Consider the following 21,996-nt stretch of genomic DNA (forward strand, 5'->3'; position numbering starts at 1 on the left):
AATTTGGGCAGAAATCCTGCTTCTAATATAAGAAGCAGAGCTGGTTAAGAGAAAGGGGCTCACAGATTTCATTTCACAGCTCCTTTACACTGATGTGTCAGGCCCGTGGGATGATGCACCAATTCGTTCATTCACTTCTGGTGCCAGGCACTTTGTGGATGCTGGGGACATGGGGCCAACATGGACACTGCATCAATGCAGGGCCTGTTCCCCACTTGTAGACCGTGCCCCACCTGCAGCCTCAGCATTATCAATGCTAATAATACAGACCCTCAGGCCTCAGCTGAGACTAGACTTTACTGTATCAAAATCTCAGTGCTGGTCCTGAGAAACTGCCCCACATTGCCCATCCCCATTATTCTGCAGCTAAAGTTTCAGAACTCTGGTCTGGGTCGGGGGATTGCCTCTGCAGACTACTTTCAGGGCAGATTGGTCCCCTTGGATGTGAGACAGACAAACAGTGCAGGTGGATCTGGGTTGGCCTTCGCCACCCCTCCCTACCCCTTCCCACCCACTCCCTACACTCTCTACCCCTCCTTACCCCTCCTCCCCAGCCCCCGGCCCCCCTCCCCCAATCCCCTACTCCCAATCCCCCACCCACGCCCTTCCCTGGCTTGCCCTGGAGAGGGAGCAGGGCAGCCCCGCCCCGCCCCGCCCCGCCCCTCCCCTCCACGCTAGCCCTGCCCCGGCTGTCAGGGACTAGGAAACCCCGCCCCGGGCCGGGCGCGCGCTCCCAGGCAAAGCCCAGCCTACCGCCCCTTATCCCCAGCTCTGCACGGGACCGCCAACCGAACCACCTCAAGAGCTGCGGATTGCAGCCTCGGCGGACCCGAGAGGTAGAGAGCGACATGGCGGCGGCCAAGCCCGAGAACCTCTCCCTGGTGGTACACGGACCCGGAGACCTGCGCTTGGTAAAACCGGAATGGGAGTGGGAAGTCTTGCCCGTTCCTGCCCTATTCACTTCCAAGCGCAGCCGCGGTCTGAGCTGGCCAATTCCAGCGCGGTGCGGGCCCCACACTGCGCGCCCAGGCCGCCCAAGTAGGAGCTGGTTACCATGTTGGGGGGAGGGGCACGATAGGCGGTTAGTTCTAAGGTGCTAAGAGCAGGGTTCTTGTCGCGTGTCTTCCGGAACCTAGCCCCGTGGCCGGCACGTGGCCAGAACCCAGGAAGGTTGCAAAATGATTGAAGCCTTCTCTCTCCTTTGCCAGCTGCAGATTCATAGTCCAGCCTCTTGTCATTGCACTTTGCAGAAGAGATACCAGAGAGGCTGCCTGATTTAGGACACGTGCTGAACTTCTTCTCTGAGTAGGCAGTGCAGGGCAGAAAGGGGGGCCATAGGGACATTTAAAAGCTGTGGAACTCATATTTAATCTTTCATGCTTGGGGCTGATAAAACCTCCTTTGCAAGATTATGATGATCAGCGGAGTACCTAGCACTTAATAGATACTCAGAAAGTGTGAGCTCCTTCCACTTTCCTGCCAGCACAGGCCTCCATCTCCAAGACTCTTGGTGTTCGCCATGCCTGTGCCAGATTTCTGGATCTTGATAGTCTTCATGTCTCTAAAACTCCTTTCCTCCTTACCTCCTGTAGGCATCTGGTTCATGTTCCAGCCATTTTCCTTCCTGATGCTGCTCCCCTGTCCGTTTAAGAGCATTATGTGTGTGTCTCCTCCACTCGAGAGCCTACCTCTGCTCAGTGGCTCATGGGGCCAAAGTTCTGGGAGCTGCAGAGTCAGCCCTGTGGTTGTGCCAGGGCTCCCTGACAGAGCCCTTCGCAGGCGGGCCTGGGCAGTGGGTATGTGGGACCAGTGCCGGCCATCTCTGCTGTTCCCTAGCACTTCCTTCCCCCTCACAGAGAACATGCGCCAGGGTCTAGATTGGAGAGACTCAGAAAAGTATCCAGATTAGCAGTTCTTGACTGTTTGAGAATCTGTGGTCTCTCTCCCCACAGAATGCAAACAGATGGAGTTTGGCAGCGGTTTCAGAGAGTTCATGGACTTCCTTTAAGCCTCTCCTTCATAGACCCTCTAGAGGTCTGTGGACCCCAGACTAAGAACTCCTGCCCAGAGCCAACTCATTTCCTCAGCTGAGGAAAGTGCCATCCCCGAGGTGACAGGCTTCATTAGTTAACAGGGCCCAGCAAAGAACCCAGAAGTTCAGACTCCCATTCTAGTGTTCTTTCTACTCCCCTTGGAGCTTCCACCCAAGGTCCTGAATTAAAGCGACACTATTAGTTTTTATTGCTGCAAATGCCAGATGGTATTATGAAGAAAGGAAAGTGGTACAGCTCTGCACAGCTTACAGAGTGATTTCAAACTCAGTCCTGCGTTCTACAAACATTTACTAGATGAGAGGGTGCCTGCCATGTGCCAAGCACTGGGCTGGGGGTCCAGAGAGGAGGAGGAGGACACAGCCCCTACGCCCAAGCTGCTCTAGGGAGTCAGACAGATGCTGTAAACAATAAAACTGTGTGAGGGCTTTGAAGGAGCATAGAGAGTAAAGGCCTCACAGGGTGCCCTTGGCCCAGGGTAGAGGCCCTCGAAGAGATGGATGCTACTTAGCTGTTTCTTGGATGGAAACTGGGGGTCATTCATGTAAGTGGAAGAGCAAGTGCAAACTAAGTGAAGTACAAAATCGCAAGTCTTGTTTATCGGTCCTGTAAATAGTGTGATGCACTGAATGCACCGGTGGTGAAGCTGGAGAGGTAGACAGGCCCTGCCTCTCCATCTGCTCAGGGCCTGCCTTAAAGTCATGTACCTAATAATGAGCAGAACTGTAATTACAACCCCAGGATCTGCTTTACCTTAATTCCTAAACTCAGGCTCTCCCACTGCTCAGCCACTGTTTATGTGGCTCTGTAGAACAAAGCCTTGAATAAAGAAGAGGGAGGGTGGGGAGGCTCACCTACAGTTGGTCTTATTAGCTGTGCCTTAGAATCCACTCCCTGACCAAATTAGGGGCTGGGTTGGGGTGAGTGTATCCTAAAGAGATGAGAATGTGATAGGCTGGAGAATGTAGCTTATGGTTGTGGGATTTGTACGCTAACTGGGTGAAAACGTTCATTCAGGGTGGATTCAGGAGGACCCCAGCTCTGTTGGAGGTGATGGGGTTCATTTACTAGACAAAGGAGAGTAGATTAAAATGATGAGATCAGGCTTGAATTTAAGATGTCTCTGGGACAGGACATTTTGGGGTCTCTGAGAAATTACCTTGGTTCTAGGGATCTGGAGACACTTGCAACCCAACACAGACCCTTCTGGCCCTCACCACTCCTTCCTGAGCATGGTCGTCCCCCAGCACCTCCATAGGGAACCCCCTGGTAGGGTATCTCTGCCCTTGTACCCCCTTCCTTAAAGCAAATAGGCTAAGTGTTTTGGGGTTGAAATGGAGTTAGACCTGGGCCACTTGAAACTTGTCCCCTACCTACCAGGAAGGAAACCTGACACCCAGCCTTCCTCCTACCTGCCTGTGGAGAAGGCAGGATTCCCTTTTCTTTCTCCAAGCTGTGGCTGCAGGGAAGGAAAAATTAAACTCCTTCACTACTAGGTAGCTAGTGATCACCACAGTACCAGCAAGGGTGGAGGCAGTGCTCCTTGGCCTGGGGACTCGGGCCTGCACAGTGGTTTGGGCTTTGGGGCATTTATAAGTTGGGTGGTAAATCAGAGAGGGTGGGAGTGTGTATACACATGTATATACTGAGAGACTGTCAGTTTCTTTATATCATTCCTTATCATGAGGACTTAGGACTCCTATATCCCCTCCTCCTCCCCACACACACCATTTTAAATAGAGAACGTGGGGACTTTTAAGGAGCAGTGGAAGAGGTGACCAAGCTGATGCATAGAGACGAACAGCCTATCAGCAAACAGTGTCAGCTGGCTGAGATCTCTTCAAATGGAAACAGTAATGAGGTCACAAGCCAGGTTGGGGCCAGAGTGGAGTTTAGCCCAGCTCTACTGCTTCTGGTTGTATGACTTGCCAAATTACTTTCTGCTTCAGTTTTCTGTCTGTATAATGGGGATGATAGTAGTACTCACCTCTGGGTTGTGTGAGGATTAGATAGTATCTGCGAGTAAGAAAATTTCCTCTACCCTTCTTGGTTCTTGTGGCAGGTCTAAGAATTAAATTTACATGAGACAGGGGAAAAACAAAATTTTATTAACATGTATACATGGGAGAGGCCTAGGAAAACTGAGAAAGTTGCCAAAATGGCCAAAGCCCTCACCCTAAATACCATCCTCAGCTAAAGAGAAAAGAGGATGTTGAGGGCAGGGAGAGTCACTTATGGGAGGTTGCCAGGAAAAGCACAGAAAACAGGGGTAAGATTGTTATACAGTTTTAAGTCATTGCCTTCTCCACTGATGAGTTTCTAGAGATTTGGTCATCCTCCTCTTTTTGGTACTTTGAGGGAGACACCCTTATAAGTGGAGATTGCCCTTACAAATGTGTCACTTGGGTTTTCAGAGCTTTTCCCAAATCTGCTGTTTCTTAAAAAAATAACCAGCTTAAAATAATTAATATGCCCTAGAGACATATTTTGGGATGGCAAATTCTGCTCCCCTACAGAATTCTCTCTCTGAATTACTAGTTCATGGAGTTGGGATATCAAATAGTCAAATTAGTTTTTCTTTGAAGAAGCTGTTTGATGGGATAGTTTGTGCTTCACAAAGTATCAGAGATGAAGGACCAATTTTATTTTTATTTCCAATTGGCCATGGACCAATATGTTTGTACCAACATTTGGATGTTGCAGCAATGTCAGAGTGCTGTAAACATTTCTAAATGCTCCTATCAATTTCTGTGCGTATTGCATCACCTATCAGGGCCAGTCCATGGAGCATACTGAGTACACGTGATCTCCCTTATTCTTGATAGCCAGCTCTATCAGATTCCAGGCATCTGGACAGGGAAGGACAGGAGCAACGAGGTGGACACCATGCAGGGGATGTAGTCACATTTTTGTTTTATGATTAGCTGCATGAGAAGAGAACAAGTTAAAGGGTAAAGAATCATTTCAGAGTGATGGGTTAATGTTGTTTAATTACAAAGGGCAGAGAAAATAGTGTGTCAACATCACGTTTAAACATTAATCAGAGTACCATGAAGATAGTTCTTAGTGGTTTTGCTCTGTGAGGAAATGTATTATGCCAGATGTCAAAAGAATTGCTTTGAATCTGTAATGATATTTTAAAAAGTAAGATAATTCTGTATCTGTAATACAGCACATTCAAGGCATCCCCTCCTTGCATATACACGTTGCTGTTAAGATTTTGGGTGAGGAGGAGGGGATTATTGAAAGAGCGGGGCGTGAACATACAGCAGTCAGAATGGTCCTAAATGTCAGGTCTCTCCCTGGTTTTGCTACTAGTAGACAGAGCTGCTTGCTTCTATAGAATCAAATTAAAGGGCCCTGAAAGGCTTCAAGGAAAAGCTGGGTTAAACTGGGAGATTACTGTGAGTGAGGAAATGCAGGCCACTTAACCCTTTAATACCTGAGCTAGACTTATCAGTCAGAGGCAGTTGAGACTGAAAACAGAATCTAAAACTCCTTCAGAAAAAGAGAAAACTAGGTAGTAGCAAATAGCCTAAAGAAATGCCTCCTTTCACTTTCATCTTAATTATGTTTCAACAATAAAACAAAACCCAACCAGATAGACAATAGGCAGTTAAATCCAGCAAATACTGCCATCTCTGCCAACTCCTATGGAAGGGCAGTGCCTTTGTCTGCAAAAGACCAAGAAGTAGAAAGCTAACATTTTCCCCTAAAAGCAGGAGGAACAGTAAACAATACCACAAATAGGATTTTAACATTTTATGTAATAAGTCCTAGCACTACTAAGAGACCTGGTAAAAGTAACCCTGTTCTGTGGGGAAAACTAGAATTATGGATGGATGTGGGGAAAATTTCTTTTAAAATTGCATGATAGAGAAATTACGGAGGAAAAATACGTACTCATGTATACAGTATTGGCATCCACTTGTTAAGTCTTTTAGTGTGGCTGTTAAAGCTAGCAGTTTTCCCCAAACCAGATTTACAAGAAGAACATTAATTATTGGAGAAAATATGGTTGGATTTTGTGAAGTGACATTCAGCTCAATAATGTTTTAGAAATGTAAATGTTCAGTTACATAGACCTGAACACAATGAGCACTTAATCAGTGATACTAATAGGCTAGAGCATCCAACCAAGCTCAGAGTCTTCATATTTTCGCTTTAAATAAAGAAGCATCTAATAGGTTCATGTATAGTTATATTCATACATTTTGAATTAGGAGGAATTTTTTTATAGTTTATTTATCACAGCTGAGAAATAATCCTTTAACCATCCCATATGGATTCAATTGTGGGTGCTGGGGAAGCTCAGGAGAGGAAAGATGATGAGGATAGGGAAGGCTTTTTTCAGGAAGTCATTGTTTCTCTCCATGTTCATGATTCATGTTCATGAGTCTCTGTCCCTGACCCATGCCTGATCTGCAGTCCCAGGAGTACAATGACCTATTGGACAACCCCACCTGGATGTCCCCCAACACCACAATCCCAACACACCCAAACCTAAAATCTCCCTGAGTTCCCACAGGAATTAGAAAGTCATTCTAGATGTCTCCCTTCCCCTCACTTCCCACCTCCTGTGGGATCTCAGTGAAGAAGGAGGGGAATTGGCCAGTGGAGAAATGGCCCCCTTGAGGTGAGGGAGTGAGTGTGCGGTGGTTTGGAAATTGCAGGAGGTTTGCAAGGAGGCAGGTAGCCAGCAAAATGAGGGGTTTAGGATTTTGCAGGGCCACTGGGCACTTTAAATGAATTTGCATTTTAGAAAGATTGTTATCAGCAGGAGGCTGGTTGGAGCCCAGAGAGCCTGGGCTGGAGGCTGGAGACTGGCTCAGTGAACTTTGGGAGAGTGTCTGACCCTTCTACTTTGACCCCAAGTTTGCCAGGACAGGACCAATGCGGCTAGAACAAAGCCTTTTAGGATAAAGTGGCCAAATGGGAAACATTTGGATTTTCCTCCCACCCTCAAAACACCCTTCAAGCCCTGAAGGGAGGGGGAAAGTTGAGGAGGGAGGGAAGCAAAAGTAAGATTGTCTGCTCTGCTCTCCTTAAGGGTGTAGGGCAGCCAGCCAACAGGTTGACAGGAGACCTGCAGGCAGAGCAGGTGGCAAAGGTGGGCTGCAAGGACCTAGGGCAAAACTGGCCGCTTTCTCCTAGCCCTGCCTGTTGTCCCTTACTCTAAGGCAGGGAGCACGGCTTTTACACTCAACTGATAGAATCAAACCTAAAAACACTGCTGGAATCCTACTTGACTTTCTTCTGAATTCCAGCCTTTTAAGGAGCAGTCAAGTTCTCTTAATATTGACGTGAAAACAAGAGAAATACAGCTTTTCCCCAAAACAATTTTTAAAAACTACCCTTTTCAAAAGGAAACAGACAAGGTTGTCCAGAGCTGGTTCAACCATATTGTGAGCTGATTATACAGAAAGGATTTTGATTTTATTTCTTTTGTAATAAGAGCTAATTTATTTACTGTGAGTCGGGCACTGTTTTTGTTTTGTTTTGGCCGTGCTGCATGGCTTGTGGGATCTTAGTTCCCCGACCAGGTATTGAACCCTGGCCCTTGGCAGTGAGAGTGAGGAATCCTAACCAGTGGACTGGTGGGGAATTCCCAAGGGCACTCTATTTTATGATTATCTTCATTATACAGGGGAGGAAATTGAAGGCACAAAGAGGTTATGTAACTGCCCCGAGGTCACACAGCTCCTGGAGGGGAGCCTGGGTTTCAGCACAGACAGTGATTCCAGAGTCTGAGTTCTTCACCACTGTACCAGCTATGTTGTCTGGAGGAGGGAAAGGGCATCGTCTAATTTCTCCTCATGTTGAGGCCATTGCTGCAATCCAGGCAAGATGTACTGAGGGTGTGAACTCAGATGTGCAGCTGGAAGTTGAGGAAAGGGGGCCAATAGTGTATATAAAGGAAATACATATTTAAGCTAATTTGAGAAAATATATTTAGGAAAGGCAAGATAACATTTAGGATGTGAGAGGCACTTGAGTTGATTCTGTGTTCCCACAGAGAGTTCTTCCTGAAGTATTTCCGTGATTTATTTGTGATGGTGTTGCCGGTGGTGGGGAGACCTGAAGGTCATAGAAAGGAGAATATGTAAGTTAAGTATTTCAGTGAAAAATGCTGTAAAACTTACATAACTCAGTAAAGAACGGTTACTCAACTCCTCTTTATCCCCTTGTCACTATCACTCACAGAAAGATAAGAAATCCTGTTCAGGAAACTATGAATATGCCTGATTACAAAACCTTTGGGAATGAAGAGAGGGGGCAGGGGGTTAAAAGTGAAAGTTCGAGATCTCAGAGGAGCTAAGAAATTTTGATACATGAGAAATAGGATAAATGAAAGAATATCACCCCCGTAATCTGACAGAAAAGGAGATTAAGTAAACAGGATTTAGCCAACATCATACCAAGGAACCATAAATTAAAAGCAGGGTTTTTTTAGTAACCATGCTCTGATAACTTCTGAAGACATTGTGAGCCCTGCAGCCACGCTTAGGATAATATTTACAAACTTAATTAAAGACTGATCTTAGCATGGTCTTGTGCTTAGGTGGCATGTCTCCTGCAGAGAAGAGCGACAGGAGCCAAGCTGAGCTGTAAGGGTGATTAGAATCAACAAGAAAGAGAAAAAAAAGAAAGTTGGTTTTCAGGGAGAGGTATTTAAGTTCTCCATTATGTGTGTTCTGCTACTAAGGAAAAACCAGGTTATCGGCACAGCACCCTCTGGTGTCCAGGGGAGATGCTGCACCTTTGCCCAGGTGGTAAGGGCAAAGTTGGTCAGCTCTGTTAATTCCAACAGACATTTACAGTAGTAATCTCTAGTGACCCAAGGGCAACTTGGTGTCCCCAACTGTGGCTTTGAGTTTGGCTCTTACCACCTTTCCACCCCAAATGGGGTGTTTGGGCCTGGCCTGGTTGGAGCCAAGGATATGAAGAGTATGCTGTGGAATTCCCAGTGCCCGGGAAGCTGCCTACTAGTGCCTTTAGGGGGCTATGAGGGTGGGGGAGAGTACAGTTCCGTGTTTGAAACAAAAGGCCTTACTTACTCTTTAGTTTCAATTTAACCTGCAATTTTAAATTTTACTCTGTGTAACAGAAGCAGAACTTTACACAGCAGTCCCTGATACTGTGTAATGCCAGATGTGGAACCAACAATTTTGAGAAAGGTTTTGGTGACAGCCAGGTATCCGGAGTTGCCCGTCCTAGATGGATTCCCTCCTTCCCTCCCTCCTTTCCTTCCTTCCTTCTTTCCTCTCTGCCTTCCAAATTTATTAAGAGATGAAAAAGCTGCCTCTTGACCCCACGTCATGCTGCTTTGGATGCAGCTCCATCATTTACTACCTTAGTGTTACTATAGACAGATTGCTAAATCTCCCCATTCCTCAGCCTCATCATACAAAAAATGGGATAATAATAAAGGCACTACATAGGATTGTCCTAGGGATGAGCTGAGGTGATGCATACACAGCACTTAGCACAGGACCTGACAAAAGGAAGTTGGTCAGTGTTAGCTAATCAGCATTAGCATTATCCCTTTGACCTTTGTTTCACTGGAGACAGGGAGTTCAAATAAGCATTGAGCTGTTACAACAGAAAGGGCTGGTAATCTCCAATGAGCAAGAACCTCAGACTTCCTGTGGAAATACTGTTATGGAGGGTGATTATTTAACAAGTACAAGCCCCCCAGGTTTGGAGCAGGGCACTGTACCTGGTGCCAGAGATGGAAGGCATAGTCTTTGGCAACTAGGTACTTATCTTGCTAGCAAAATAGCCCTAGGATTATTATTATTTTTTTATATTGGAGTATAGGCGATTGACATGTTGTGATAGTTTCAGGTGCACAGCAGAGCGACTCAGCCATACCTATACATGTATCCATTCTCCCCCAAACTCCCATCCCATCCAGGCTGCCACATAACACTGAGCAGAGTTCCCTGTGCTATACAGTAGGTCCTTGTTGGTTAACCATTTTAGTGTACATGTCGATCTCAAACTCCCTTACTATCCCTTCCCAGCCCTAGGATTATTTATTGCTACCCATAAAAGTATCCGGGGGAGGCCTTCTGAAGGAGGCAAGGTTTGAGCAGCGCTTCCTCCCAGAGCACTGTGCATTGGGCCCAGTTCCAAAATACTCATCCCCTGATTGACTTGCCTTACATCACCACTGAAGGAGAAAAAGCAGATTCCACCTTGGGGATGCAGTGGGATGCAGTGAGGCAGGCTTGGGAGTCAGACACACCTGGGATTAGACCTGGTTTATCCACTCTGGCCATATGACCTTGACCAAGTTATTTAACTTCCTAGCCTCAGGTTTCTCATCTACAAATGGTGGCCATGTGCCATGATGTATGTAAAGCCCAGTAGACTGTTTGGCACACTATGTACAGTGAACACTTTTTTTTACATCCCTTCTCCCTCTTCTTGCTTGGCTGCCTTCAAAGGATTAATAAAATGAACACTTGGATTTGGCTACTCACTGCCCTTCCTCCTTGTCACCAGGAATTTCCTAGCCAGTTGGCAGTGGGGAAAAAGCTTGGTAAATTATCATCATCCTCATCATAAATAGCTGTGAACACCAGATTGCTTTTTAACTCGGTGAGAGTGGGCAAAATGCAGGTCCTATGTGTTCCCAAGGGGCCTCTAAAACACCACATGGGAGGTTTTGGAAGAGAGTAAGTAACAACTATTGGTCTGTGCACTGATGTGAATGAGCGGAGCACACACACTTTCTCCAACCTGTCTAGAGACAAAAACCCTCCTATGCAACTGCCAGAAACACCTCATCGTTGCCCTGTATGAGTTTGCCAGACCAAACAAATCTGTATCTAAGGATGTATTTTCCACATTCCATATTAGAGACCCAGAAGCATCCTTTCTGCCAGGGTGTGCAAGTAGTATACTTTTTCTTGGTCCACGGCAAATTGCACCAGTGGGTGGGATGAGGTCAGAAGTTAGAGTCAGCAGTATTCAGGGTAGCCCCTCAGGCATCCACCCAGCAGCAGTATGGTCTGAGTCTATGTTAATTATAAGAAGAAATATTTGAATGAAACTTTAATTTAAAAAAAGATTGAAAATGTTCGTAAGGTAAAGTTATTATGCATACTAAATGGTTTTTCTATTTTGTTTCCTTTAGGAGAACTATCCTATCCCTGAACCAGGCCCAAATGGTAGGTCCTGGGAATACTTGCCTTATATTTTATTGTTTCTTATTGTTTACCCTGGAGACACATGTGCATTACTCATTTAGCCCTCTTCCCCTACTGTTTATTACTTAAAAGCCTCCATTAAAAACTATGCTTTTGTTAGGCTTTCAACGTAGTCCATTGTCCCCAGCATGACTGGATAGATTCAATCTGGCTGCTACATGAAATAAAAGAAACAGTGGTAGAACCAAGAGAGTTACCATATCAAACTGCTGACTTGTCCCAAAGAGTTTTTGACATAAAATTCTTCAATTTATGGACCAAAGGCAGAATTGTTCCTGTTTTGAGCTAATGACAGAGTTACTCTGTCCTCTTTAAGCTGGAGGGTGGCTTATATTTGGGTGGCTGAATCATGTCCTAACCCTAATCCAAACTTTGAAAAGGAGTGAGTCTATAGATCTTAATCTTTTAATTACAAAAGGGAACACCCAGGAAGGTCCAGGCAGACCAGAACTTTCTGTCCTGTGGAGATGGGAGGGGCTCCATGCAGCCCTACCCTACTACCCTAATCAACCAGGAGCAGAAAGTGGGTGAGCACATTGGGGCAGGGTTCCCTTCACCTTTGCTCCAGTCCTTCTGGCCGAACCTGCTGAGCTGAGCTGACATGCACGTTTCCTGGGGTGGTGTCTGTACCTTTGGAGGTCATGCCACCCTCTTAGCTGTGGCAGATCACAACTGACAGTTCTCTAATTCCTTCCATCTCTGGAGTCCCACAGCAGGAGGTGAGGCTGGTGGTAAGGGGCAAAGTGACTGTAGATAGCTCATCCCACACCCAGCCACTCGGGTCCTTGATGAGTTGGGGGTGTGCTTCCCCACCTTGTCCCACCTTACCCCAGAACTGTGGCTTCTGTGTGAACATCAGATTGAAGGCAGCTTTCTTGGAGCCTCTAGAGCTTTGCTACTCAAAGGCCAGTTGGGTTACTGATTTATTATAGCAATAAGAATACAGACAATAGCTGTTTCTATCAGTGTTTACCAAGTAATGTATATTTAAGGCTCAGTGTTTTTACTGAGATATTATGTTCAGAGAAGTGAAAGAGACACTTCATTGTGTTCTGAAAAGTTGGTGTAGATTCCAGAAGTGGCCAAAAAAAGGGGGGGGGTGCTGTTTTGTATCCAAAGGATCCTTTACTGTTTCTCTCTCTGGAGCAGCATCCTGCTCTCTTTCTTGCCACCCTTCAATTGGAAGGGGAAATGATGGTAAATTTCAGCTAGAGTTCTAGCAACTCAAATTTAATCTCTTATTATAAATTGGTAACTTCACAAGAGGAAACTCTTGAGATAATTTTCGTAACTCGGATGACTTTTCCCTACCTTTGATCTCAGGATCTACCCTGCCACTTCTTACTCTGTTCACCAAACCCAAGGATGAAGGAAGTTCTACAGAGCCACACCTGTTGGATCTCCCATGGTCTGTGGCAAGGGCAGTGTGTAAGACATCTTAGTGCAGAGCTGAGCTTTGGGTCTCTTTGTCTTTCTAAAGCAGAACTTTTTCTCAGGAAGATATTTTGTAATGTGGTAAACTTAGACTAGGCCAGTAATCCTTTGGGATTTAATTCAACAAAGGGGCTCAGTAGCATCATTATTTTAAACTTGGAAAACTGACAACAGCAATATCACCAAATCTCACTATATTCAAACCTGTGAAGGAGAAATGCCAGTTGAAATCTTTGGATGGTTTAAATTAAAGGTGCACTTTTGAACAAAATAACAGGCATGAAGAACTCAGCCTGATAGCACACAAAGTATTGGCAAGCCTAGATTGTGCCACCCTCTCTCATGAATAGATAAGAATCAAGCATAGCATATTAATTGTCTGGAAACAGTTATCTCCTAGAAAACAGGTTTTTTCTCTTAGGTAATTGACACACTTCTTCCTACTAATAATATCTTTCATTCGGTACTAATCAGAGTTCTCCAGAGAAACAGACCTGAGAGAAAAGTTATTATTTATACTTATTTATATATAGATTTACTTAGATATAGAGACAGGGTGGGGGAAGCTGCCTAGTCTGAAATTTGTAGAGATAACCAGCAGGCTGAAACTTCAGTTAAGTCTTGAGGAGAATCCCATCTCCTTCAGGAAACCTCAGAATTCTTTTAAGCCCTTCAACTGATTGGAGGAGGCTTATCCACAGTATGGAGGGTAATCTGCTTTACTCAAAATCTACTGGTTTAAATATTTGTTTTATTGAGGTATAATTGACATATAACGTTATATTAACTTCAGGTACACAACATAATGATTTGATATCTGTATACATTGTGAAGTGATCACCATAATGTCTAGTTAACATTTGTCATCACAAATAGTTACAAATTTCTTTTCCTGTGATGAGGACATTTTTTTGGGGGGGGCTGCATTGTGCGGCATGTTGGATCTTAGTTCCCCGACCAGGGTTGAACCCATGCTCCCTGCACTGGGAGTGCAGAGTCTTAACCATTGGACCGCCAGGGAAGTCCTGACGAGAACTTTTAAGATCTATTCTCTTAGCAACTTTCAAATATACAACACAGTGTTATTAACTATAGTCACTATCCTGTATATTACCTCCCTATGACTGATTTATTTTATAACTGGAAGTTTGTTCCCTTTGACTTCCTTCACCCATTTCACCCATTTCACCCACCCTCCACTCACTGCCTCTGGCAACCACCGTTTTCTGTGTCTATGGAGCTTGGTACGTTTTCGTTTTGTTTTGGTTTGGGTTTTGGTTTTAGATTCCTCATATAAGTGAGATCATAAGGTATTTGTCTTTCTCTGACTTATTCACTTAGCATAATGCTCTCAAGGTCCATCCATGTTGTTGCAAATGGCAAGATTTCCTTTTTTAAAAAAAACTATTTATTTATTTATTTATTTGTGGCTGCATTGGGTCTTCGTTGCTGCGCATGGGCTTTCTCTAGTTGCAGCGAGCAGGGGCTACTCTTCGTTGCGGTGCGCGGGCTTCTCATTGTGGTGGCTTCTCTTGTTGAGGAGCATGGGCTCTAGGTGCATGGGCTTCAGTAGTTGTGGCACGTGGGCTCAGTAGTTGTGGCTCGCGGGCTTAGCTGCTCTGCAGCATGTGGGATCTTCCCAGACCAGCGCTCGAACCCGTGTCCCCTGCATTGGCAGGTGGACTCTTAACCACTGCACCACCGGGGAAGCCCCAAGATTTCCTTTTCTTATGACTAATAGTCCATTGTGTATATATGCCACATTTTCTTTGTCCATTCATCCATCAATGGACACTTAGATTGTTTCCATATCTTGATTATTGTAAAGCTGCAATGAACATGGATGTGCTTAAATGTTAATCACATCTAAAAAACACCTTCACAGCAACATCTAGCATTTAACCCAACAACTGGGCACCATATCCAAGCCAAGCTGATGCATAGAATTAGCCCTCACATGCAATTATTTTGCTCTGTGGAAGCTTTCTTGCCTTACAAGACTTAATCAAGGTTTCTGTTTAGCTTGTTTTTCTCTGTGATCTAAATCTTTTACCTGGCCTTTGAAACCAAGCCCTCTCGTTCATCCAGAGGAAAAACTCCAGGGTGCCTCAGAGGGGCAGAGAGGTCCTTCCCTCCCTCACTTGTTTTTTCCTTCTCCTTTATCTTATCAGAGGTGCTGCTGAAGATGCATTCTGTTGGGATCTGCGGCTCAGATGTCCACTACTGGCAGCATGGTCGAATTGGAGATTTTGTTGTGAAAAAGCCAATGGTGCTGGGGCATGAAGCCTCAGGAACAGTCGTAAAAGTGGGATCATTGGTCAAACACCTAAAACCAGGTCAGCAAAGCCCTTCAGCCAATGGATTTGTTTATTTATTCAACACAAATATTTGTACGTGATTTCTCAGGGTCAGGCCCTCTGTTAAACACTGGGGATACAGCAATGAACAAGACAGTCTCAGTTCCTACACACATGGATCTTATGTTCCGCAGGAGAAGGCAGCTGGGACAGACAGTAAATTAATCAAAATTGTGTTGAGGGCAGCAGAGGAGAATACAGGGTGCGATTGGTGTATACTACCCTCCAGGCCCATGGCTTGTCTGAGGAAGGACAATTAGTTCAACGTCTGAAGGCAAGTAAGAAATAAGCCAAGTAAAGGGGAGGGGAAAAACGTTCCAGCCACAGGAACCACAGAATGCCTCTACATGCTAAGAACCAGGGCCTTCTATGCAGCATTGATCTTATTGGATGACTGGGAAACCACCAATATTTTTCTAGATTTGCTTAATTCAGGGAGGAATTCTCAGCTGTGGCAGATTGTGATGTTCCCCAACTCAGTGAATTAAATCCAAGCTGTCTTAGAATAGCCAGCTGTTGGCTTTAACCTTCCTTTCCTGATGAGGCCACTGAATAGCCTGGGGATGATGGATTATTTGGGGGAAGGAGGGAGTTCTCAGGAGGTGCCATCCTGTGTTATAAGGCTCTCTGAGCCTGACTGCATGGTGAGGGATCCACGAGCTCTGAAGAAGCTAGGCATGTGTCTCATTTGGGAATGTTAAGTCAGGCCCTCCATTTATCATCAGTGAAGTTGAGAAAGCCCCTGAAGTTTTGCAGGGTTATCCCAAAGTGGAAGGTTCATAGGTTCCAACAGCCACTGGTTGGTTCTTACCTGTGGGACAAGGTCTCTAAATATAAATCATAATAGGAAGTGGGCTTCTCTAAATTTAAGTTATAACAGGCGCTTAATCAGCATCTACAATGGGTCCAGCCTTGTGCCCAGTGCTTTGGGGGATATAGAAAATTGAGAAGGTATGATCCCTGGATGCTTCAGTTTAGTTGAGGAGACCAGATATCAGGATATACATAAATACTTATATACATAAAAACCTATATATATATATATATATATATATATATATATATATATATATATATATATATATATATACATGTGATTATTTTAAGTTGCTGATCTCTTAAGTTTAAATGCATTTTAACAATCCTGCACTTTTACTCCCCCAATCCAATGTTCAATGTTTTCGACATCATATTTTACGTATTTTTGTTTTGTGTATCCCTTAACTTCTCATTATGGATATAGGTGATTTTACTACTTTTGTCTTTTAACCTTCCTCCTATCTTTATGAGTGATTGATCTACTATCTTTACTGTATATTTGCCTTTAACAATGACATGTTTCCTTTCATAATTTTCAAATTTCTAGTTGTGGTTTTATTTTCCACTTAATGAAGTCCCTTTAACATTTCTTGTAAAGCCATTTTAGTAGTGCTGAACTCTTAGCTTTTGCTTGTTTGGAAGACTCTTGATCTCTGCTTCAAATCTGAATGATAGTCTTGCCAGGTAGAATATTCTTATTCCTGGTTGTAGATTTATCCCTTTCATTACTTTCAATATATCATGCCACTCCTCTCTGGTCTGCAGAATTTCTGCTGAAAAGTCAGCTAGCTGATAGTTTCATAGGAGTTCCCTTGTGTGTCACTAGTTCCTTTTCTCTTTAAATTTTGCTTTGGGTTGATCTTGTTTGAGAGTCTGTAGTTTCTGGACCTGCATATCTGTTTCCTTTCCCAGGTTAGGGAAGTTTTCAACTATCATTTATTCAAATAAGTTCTCTGCCTTTTTCTCTTTCTCTTCTTTTTCTAGGACCTTTATAATGTGAATGTTAGTATGCTTTTTTTTTTTTTTTTTTTTTTTCCCGGTACGCGGGCCTCTCACTGTTGTGGCCTCTCCCGTTGCGGAGCACAGGCTCCAGACGCGCAGGCTCAGCGGCCATGGCTCACAGGCCCACACTCCGCGGCATGTGGGATCTTCCCAGACCGGGGCACGAACCTGTGTCCCCTGCATCGGCAGGCAGACTCTTAACCACTGCGCCACCAGGGAAGCCCCCTAATGTTAGTATGCTTGATGTTCCAGAGATCTCTTAAACTATCCTTGTTTTTTTTTTTAATAAATAAATTTATTTATTTTTGGCTGCATTGGGTCTTCGTTGATGCACAGGGGCTTTCTCTAGTTGCGGCGAGTGGGGGCTACTCTTCGTTGCGGTGCGTGGGCTTCTCATTGCGGTGGTTTCTCTTGTTGCGGAGCACGGGCTCTAGGCACGCAGGCTCAGTAGTTGTGGCTCATGGGCCCTAGAGCGCAGACTCAGTAGCTGTGGTGCACAGGCTTAGTTGCTCCACGGCATGTGGGATCTTCCCGGACCAGGGCTCTAACCTGTGTCCCCTGCATTGGCAGGCAGATTCTTAACCACTGCGCCACCTGGAAAGTCCCAAACTATCCTTGTTTTAAAGAATTTTTTTTCTTCTACTACTCTGTCTTCCAGCTCACTGATCCATTCCTCTGTATCATCTAATCTGTTGATTACTTCTAGTGTTTTTTTGTTTTATTTTGTTTTGTTTTTGGTGGAAAGGAAAGCTTGCTTTATTTTAGATGCCAGCAACCAGGGTGGGGGAGGGAGGGGGGAGGGCGGACGCCTGTCCAAAGGCCAACTCCTCCCTCTGACAATCAGTTGGCTACAGCTTTTATAGACTGAGGGAGGGGGCTACATGCAAAAACAGCACAGTCAGCTCTGACAGTCATCTTGAAACTAATCATGAGGTGGTCTGATCAGGGTCATCTTGATTTAAGTACGTTTAGGCTTCAGTTCCAGGGTCAGTTTGTTCCCATTTCCTTGAAGCCAGTTCTCGGAGTTGTGGCAGCTTATGTCATGGCTTCAGTCTGGTCATCATATAGTTAATTTTTTCCACCTGGAAGGGGGTTTCAGTATCTATAAGACAGCTCACAGGACATGGCTCAGAATATTATCTATAGCCCTTGAGAAGGAACTAAAGTTCCTTGAGTATGCTTAATGACTAAATTATTATTATTTGTTCTCCTTTGACTGTTTTCCTTTGTTTCTGCATTTTCTCACTTCTCTGATTAAACTTATTCTCTGGCTAAAGTTTTTCCACAGACAAAAGGCAGGCTGAGGACATGGGGGGAAGGACCATAGTAGGGTCCTGCTCTGTTTCAACATTGTCAGATCATATTAAAAAATGTTGTCTATAGGGAACCCCTTTTAAAATATAAATATTTAAATAGATTACAAATAAAAATATACAAAACGTTAGCATGCACACACTACTTAAGAGAAAGCCAGTGACTATATTAATATCATAAAACATACAATTCAGAGCAAAGAATATTACAAGGGATAAAGAGAAGTATTACAAAAATTCACCAGAAAGACATAATAATTCTATATTGATGTACCTAACAATAAAACTTCAAAATATACCAAGGAAAGACTTATAGAATGAAAGGAGAAATAGACACGTCTATATTTATAGTTGGAGACTTCAGTATTCCTCTCTAAAAAACTGATAAAACAGGAAGGTGGAAAAATCAGAAAGGATACGGAACACCTGAATAATACTAAAGTCAACTTGACCTAATTGCCATTTTTAGAATGTAACACCTAAAAGCAACAGAATGCACATTTTTTTTCAAGTACACATAGAACATTCACCATGATAGAACATGTTTTGGGAAATAAAACCTCAACAAATTTAGAAGAATTTAAGTCATACAAAATACATTTTCTGATCATAATGGAATTAAACTAGAAATCAATAACAGAAGGATATCTGGAAAACTCCCAAATATGTGGAAATTAAATGACACTCATCTAAATAAACCACATGTCTAAGAAGAAGTCACTAAGGAAACTAAAAGAAATTTTTTTGAAATTAAAGGTAATAAAAAAACAATGACAGTTGTGGGATGTGACTAAAGTAGTGTCTGGGGGAAGTTTATAGCATTCGATTCTTATATTAAAAATAAGAAAAGTCCCAACTCAGTGATGTATACTTCCACCTCATATCCTGCATGAAAATAAAAAGTCAGATGGAGTAGTAAATAACTTTATTCAGAAAGGCAAATCTTCTAAAACTATTATAAGGAAATTTGGGAGGGAGTTCAAGGGAAGATTGTAGGGGTACAGCACAGTTTTAGATTTTCCATATTACCCTGCTAGTGTTTGAGAGTCTCCTGAAGAGGCAGGGGGCGGCTGTGGCTCACCGCGGGGACAAGGACACTGGCAGCAGAAGTTCTGGAAAGTATTCCTTGGCGTGAGCCCTCCCAGAGTCCGCCATTAGCCCCACCACAGTCTCTAGTGTATTTATTTTTAATTTCAGTTATTGTATTCTTCAGCTCTGTTTGGTTCTTCTTTATATTTTCTAACTCTTCATTAAACTTCGCACTGTGTTCATCCATTCGTCTCCCAAGTTCATTGAGCAACTTTATGATCATTACCTTGAACTAACTCTTTATTGGGTAGATGCTTATCTCCACTTCACTTAGTTCTTCTGAGGTTTTATCTTGTTCCTTTGTTTAGAACATACTCTTCTACCACCTCATTTTGCCCAATTCTGTTTTTATTCCTATACATTAGTTAGATCAGTTTCATTTCCCAATCTTAGAGAATTAGACTGATGTAGGAGATATACTATGGGTCCAGCAGCATGCTCCCTCTGGTCACCAGAGGGGTGTCACCTATGTGGGCTGCATGGGGCCTTCTGTTGTGGCATGCTGACTACTGTGGGTTGGTGGGTCTGGTTCCTGACCTAGTTGGCGGCCATGCCCTGCTTTGTGCTGAGGCTGCCAGCCACTGGTAGCTGAGGCTGAGTCCTGGCATGGCTGGCTGTGCAGCCTGTGGGGTCCTGGGACTGGTTCTGACTGACTGGTGGGCACATAAGCCCTTTGCACTAATAGGCAAGAGGGAGAACTCCAAAATGGCACTTGTTAGCACCAGTGTTCTTGTGGTAGAACAGGCTCCCCCAAATTGCTGCCGCCACCATCTATGTTCCCAGAAGGAGTCCCAGTTACCTCCTGCCTCTCTGGGAAGCTCTCCAAGATTAGCAAGTGGTTCTGACCCAGCTGCCTTTCAAATTACTGCCTCTGGGCTTCCCTGGTGGCGCAGTGGTTGAGAGTCCGCCTGCCGATGCAGGGGACACAGGTTCATGCCCCGGTCTGGGAAGATCCCACATGCCGCGAAGCGGCTAGGCCCGTGAGTCATGACCACTGAGCCTGCGTGTCCGGAGCCTGTGCTCCCCAACGGGAGAGGCCACAACAGTGAGAGGCGCGCGTACCGCCAAAAAAAAAAAAAAAATTACTGCCTCTGTGCTGGGTCTCAGTGTGTGAGATTTTGTGAGTGCCCTTTAATAGTGAAGTCTCTGCTTCCTACAGCCCCCTCTGGCTCTCTTGTACAAAAGTCTTGTTGGCCTTCAAAGCAGATGTTTTGGGCATGCATCTTCCCAGTGTAGGACCCCTTGGCTGGGGAGCCCGATGTGGGGCTCTGACCTTGATTTCTCTTGGAGGAGAACTTCTGCACTTGTAATTGTTCTCCTGTCTGTGGGTTGCCTACCCAGAGGTGTGGGTCTTGACTATACTGTATCTCTGCCCCTCCTACCCATCTGTTGTAGTTCCTTCCTCATGTCTTTAGTGGTGGAAGATCTTTTCTGCTAGTCCTCATTGACAGTTGCTGTGTAAATGTAATTTTCATGTGCCTCTGGGGGAGGGTGAGCTCAGGTTCTTCCTACTCTGCCATCTTGGTCACATCCTCCTGCCTTTTTATCTTACGGTTTGAATTTCCTCTGTGATAGTACCAGCTCAGATAATTATAATAATGATAAATTCAATAAAGATTGTTATTAATGCTACTATATATTACTACTACTACAATCACCATCACTACCAGTACTTTTAATGTGTGCTTACTACATACCAGTACTACAGTATCCGGTAAGTCCTTTGAACACAAAAGACTTATAAAAATAGCTTAATATGTCTCTGTTTGGTGAAGGGCAGACCTCTCACAGGTTCTTCTCAGGCTCCTAACACAGTCCTCAGGCACAGGTGGGCCCTAACTCTGTTAGTACGCCCTCTGGGGGCAGGGGTGGGGATTGGCTGGGAAGGGACTTGGAGGAATGAAATTTCTAAGGTAGTGTTCATGTTCTTTGTCTTGGTGGGAGTTTACGTTACACAAGTGAATGCCTTTATCAGCTTCATCTAATGATCTACTTAATATTTGTGCATTTTGTCAGCATCTAAACTTTACCTTAATAAGGAACCATAAACAAGTTTTGAACTCTAGTTAATGATATGCAAGCTGAAGTATAATGATAGGAAGCTGAGTGATGTGTACCCCCATGTGTGCAACCTACTTTGAAATGCCTTAGAAAAGAAGATGAATTGATGGATGGAAGAGAGATGGAAGCTGAGTGATGGGTACCCATGTGTGCAACCTACTTTGAAATGCATTAGAAAAGAAGATGAATTGATGGATGGAAGAGAGATGGATAGATGGCATGGATATGTGATAAAGTGAATGTAGCTAAATTTTTTTTTTTAAGTACCAGGGATCTTTATTCTCAGGGCTGATATCGAATCTGTGGCTGCAGGTAATATGTCACTATTTTGAGAATAAAAGTTCCCGTGATCTTCATTCTTTGCAAGTCTTCAGCCACAAAGTTACACATTATTCTCATAACAAGATAAGTGAATCAGGCTGGAAGGGGATTAAAGAGGTACACTGATGATAAAAGCAAAGGGGAGCAAACACTTCTACAAGCATATTGTCCCAGTTACCTTGAAGTTTAAGTTTCAGATTAATTTGTAGCTAAGTGTTAAGTGAAGAAACCAAGTTGAGAACATCTGGGTGTTCACCATACAGTTCTTTCAACTTTGCTGTACGTTTGAAAATTTTCATACTAAGAAGATGTAAGAGCCAATTCTAAAGCT

General features: G+C 44.2%; 1 protein-coding gene across 1 annotated transcript in view; it reads left to right on the top strand.

Annotated features, from left to right (window-relative positions):
- The first annotated feature begins 705 nt into the window (after positions 1 to 705).
- SORD (sorbitol dehydrogenase) overlaps positions 706 to 21,996 on the top strand; it is a 35,218-nt gene continuing 13,927 nt past the window's right edge. The window contains exons 1-3 of the mRNA XM_060098339.1: positions 706 to 911; positions 11,197 to 11,230; positions 14,875 to 15,039. Coding sequence (XP_059954322.1) covers positions 849 to 911; positions 11,197 to 11,230; positions 14,875 to 15,039 — 262 coding nt within the window. The 5' untranslated portion in view covers positions 706 to 848. The remainder of the gene's footprint in view (positions 912 to 11,196; positions 11,231 to 14,874; positions 15,040 to 21,996) is intronic.

This window comes from Mesoplodon densirostris, chromosome 4 (assembly GCF_025265405.1).
Source record: "Mesoplodon densirostris isolate mMesDen1 chromosome 4, mMesDen1 primary haplotype, whole genome shotgun sequence".
Classification (NCBI taxonomy): Eukaryota; Metazoa; Chordata; class Mammalia; order Artiodactyla; family Ziphiidae; genus Mesoplodon; species Mesoplodon densirostris.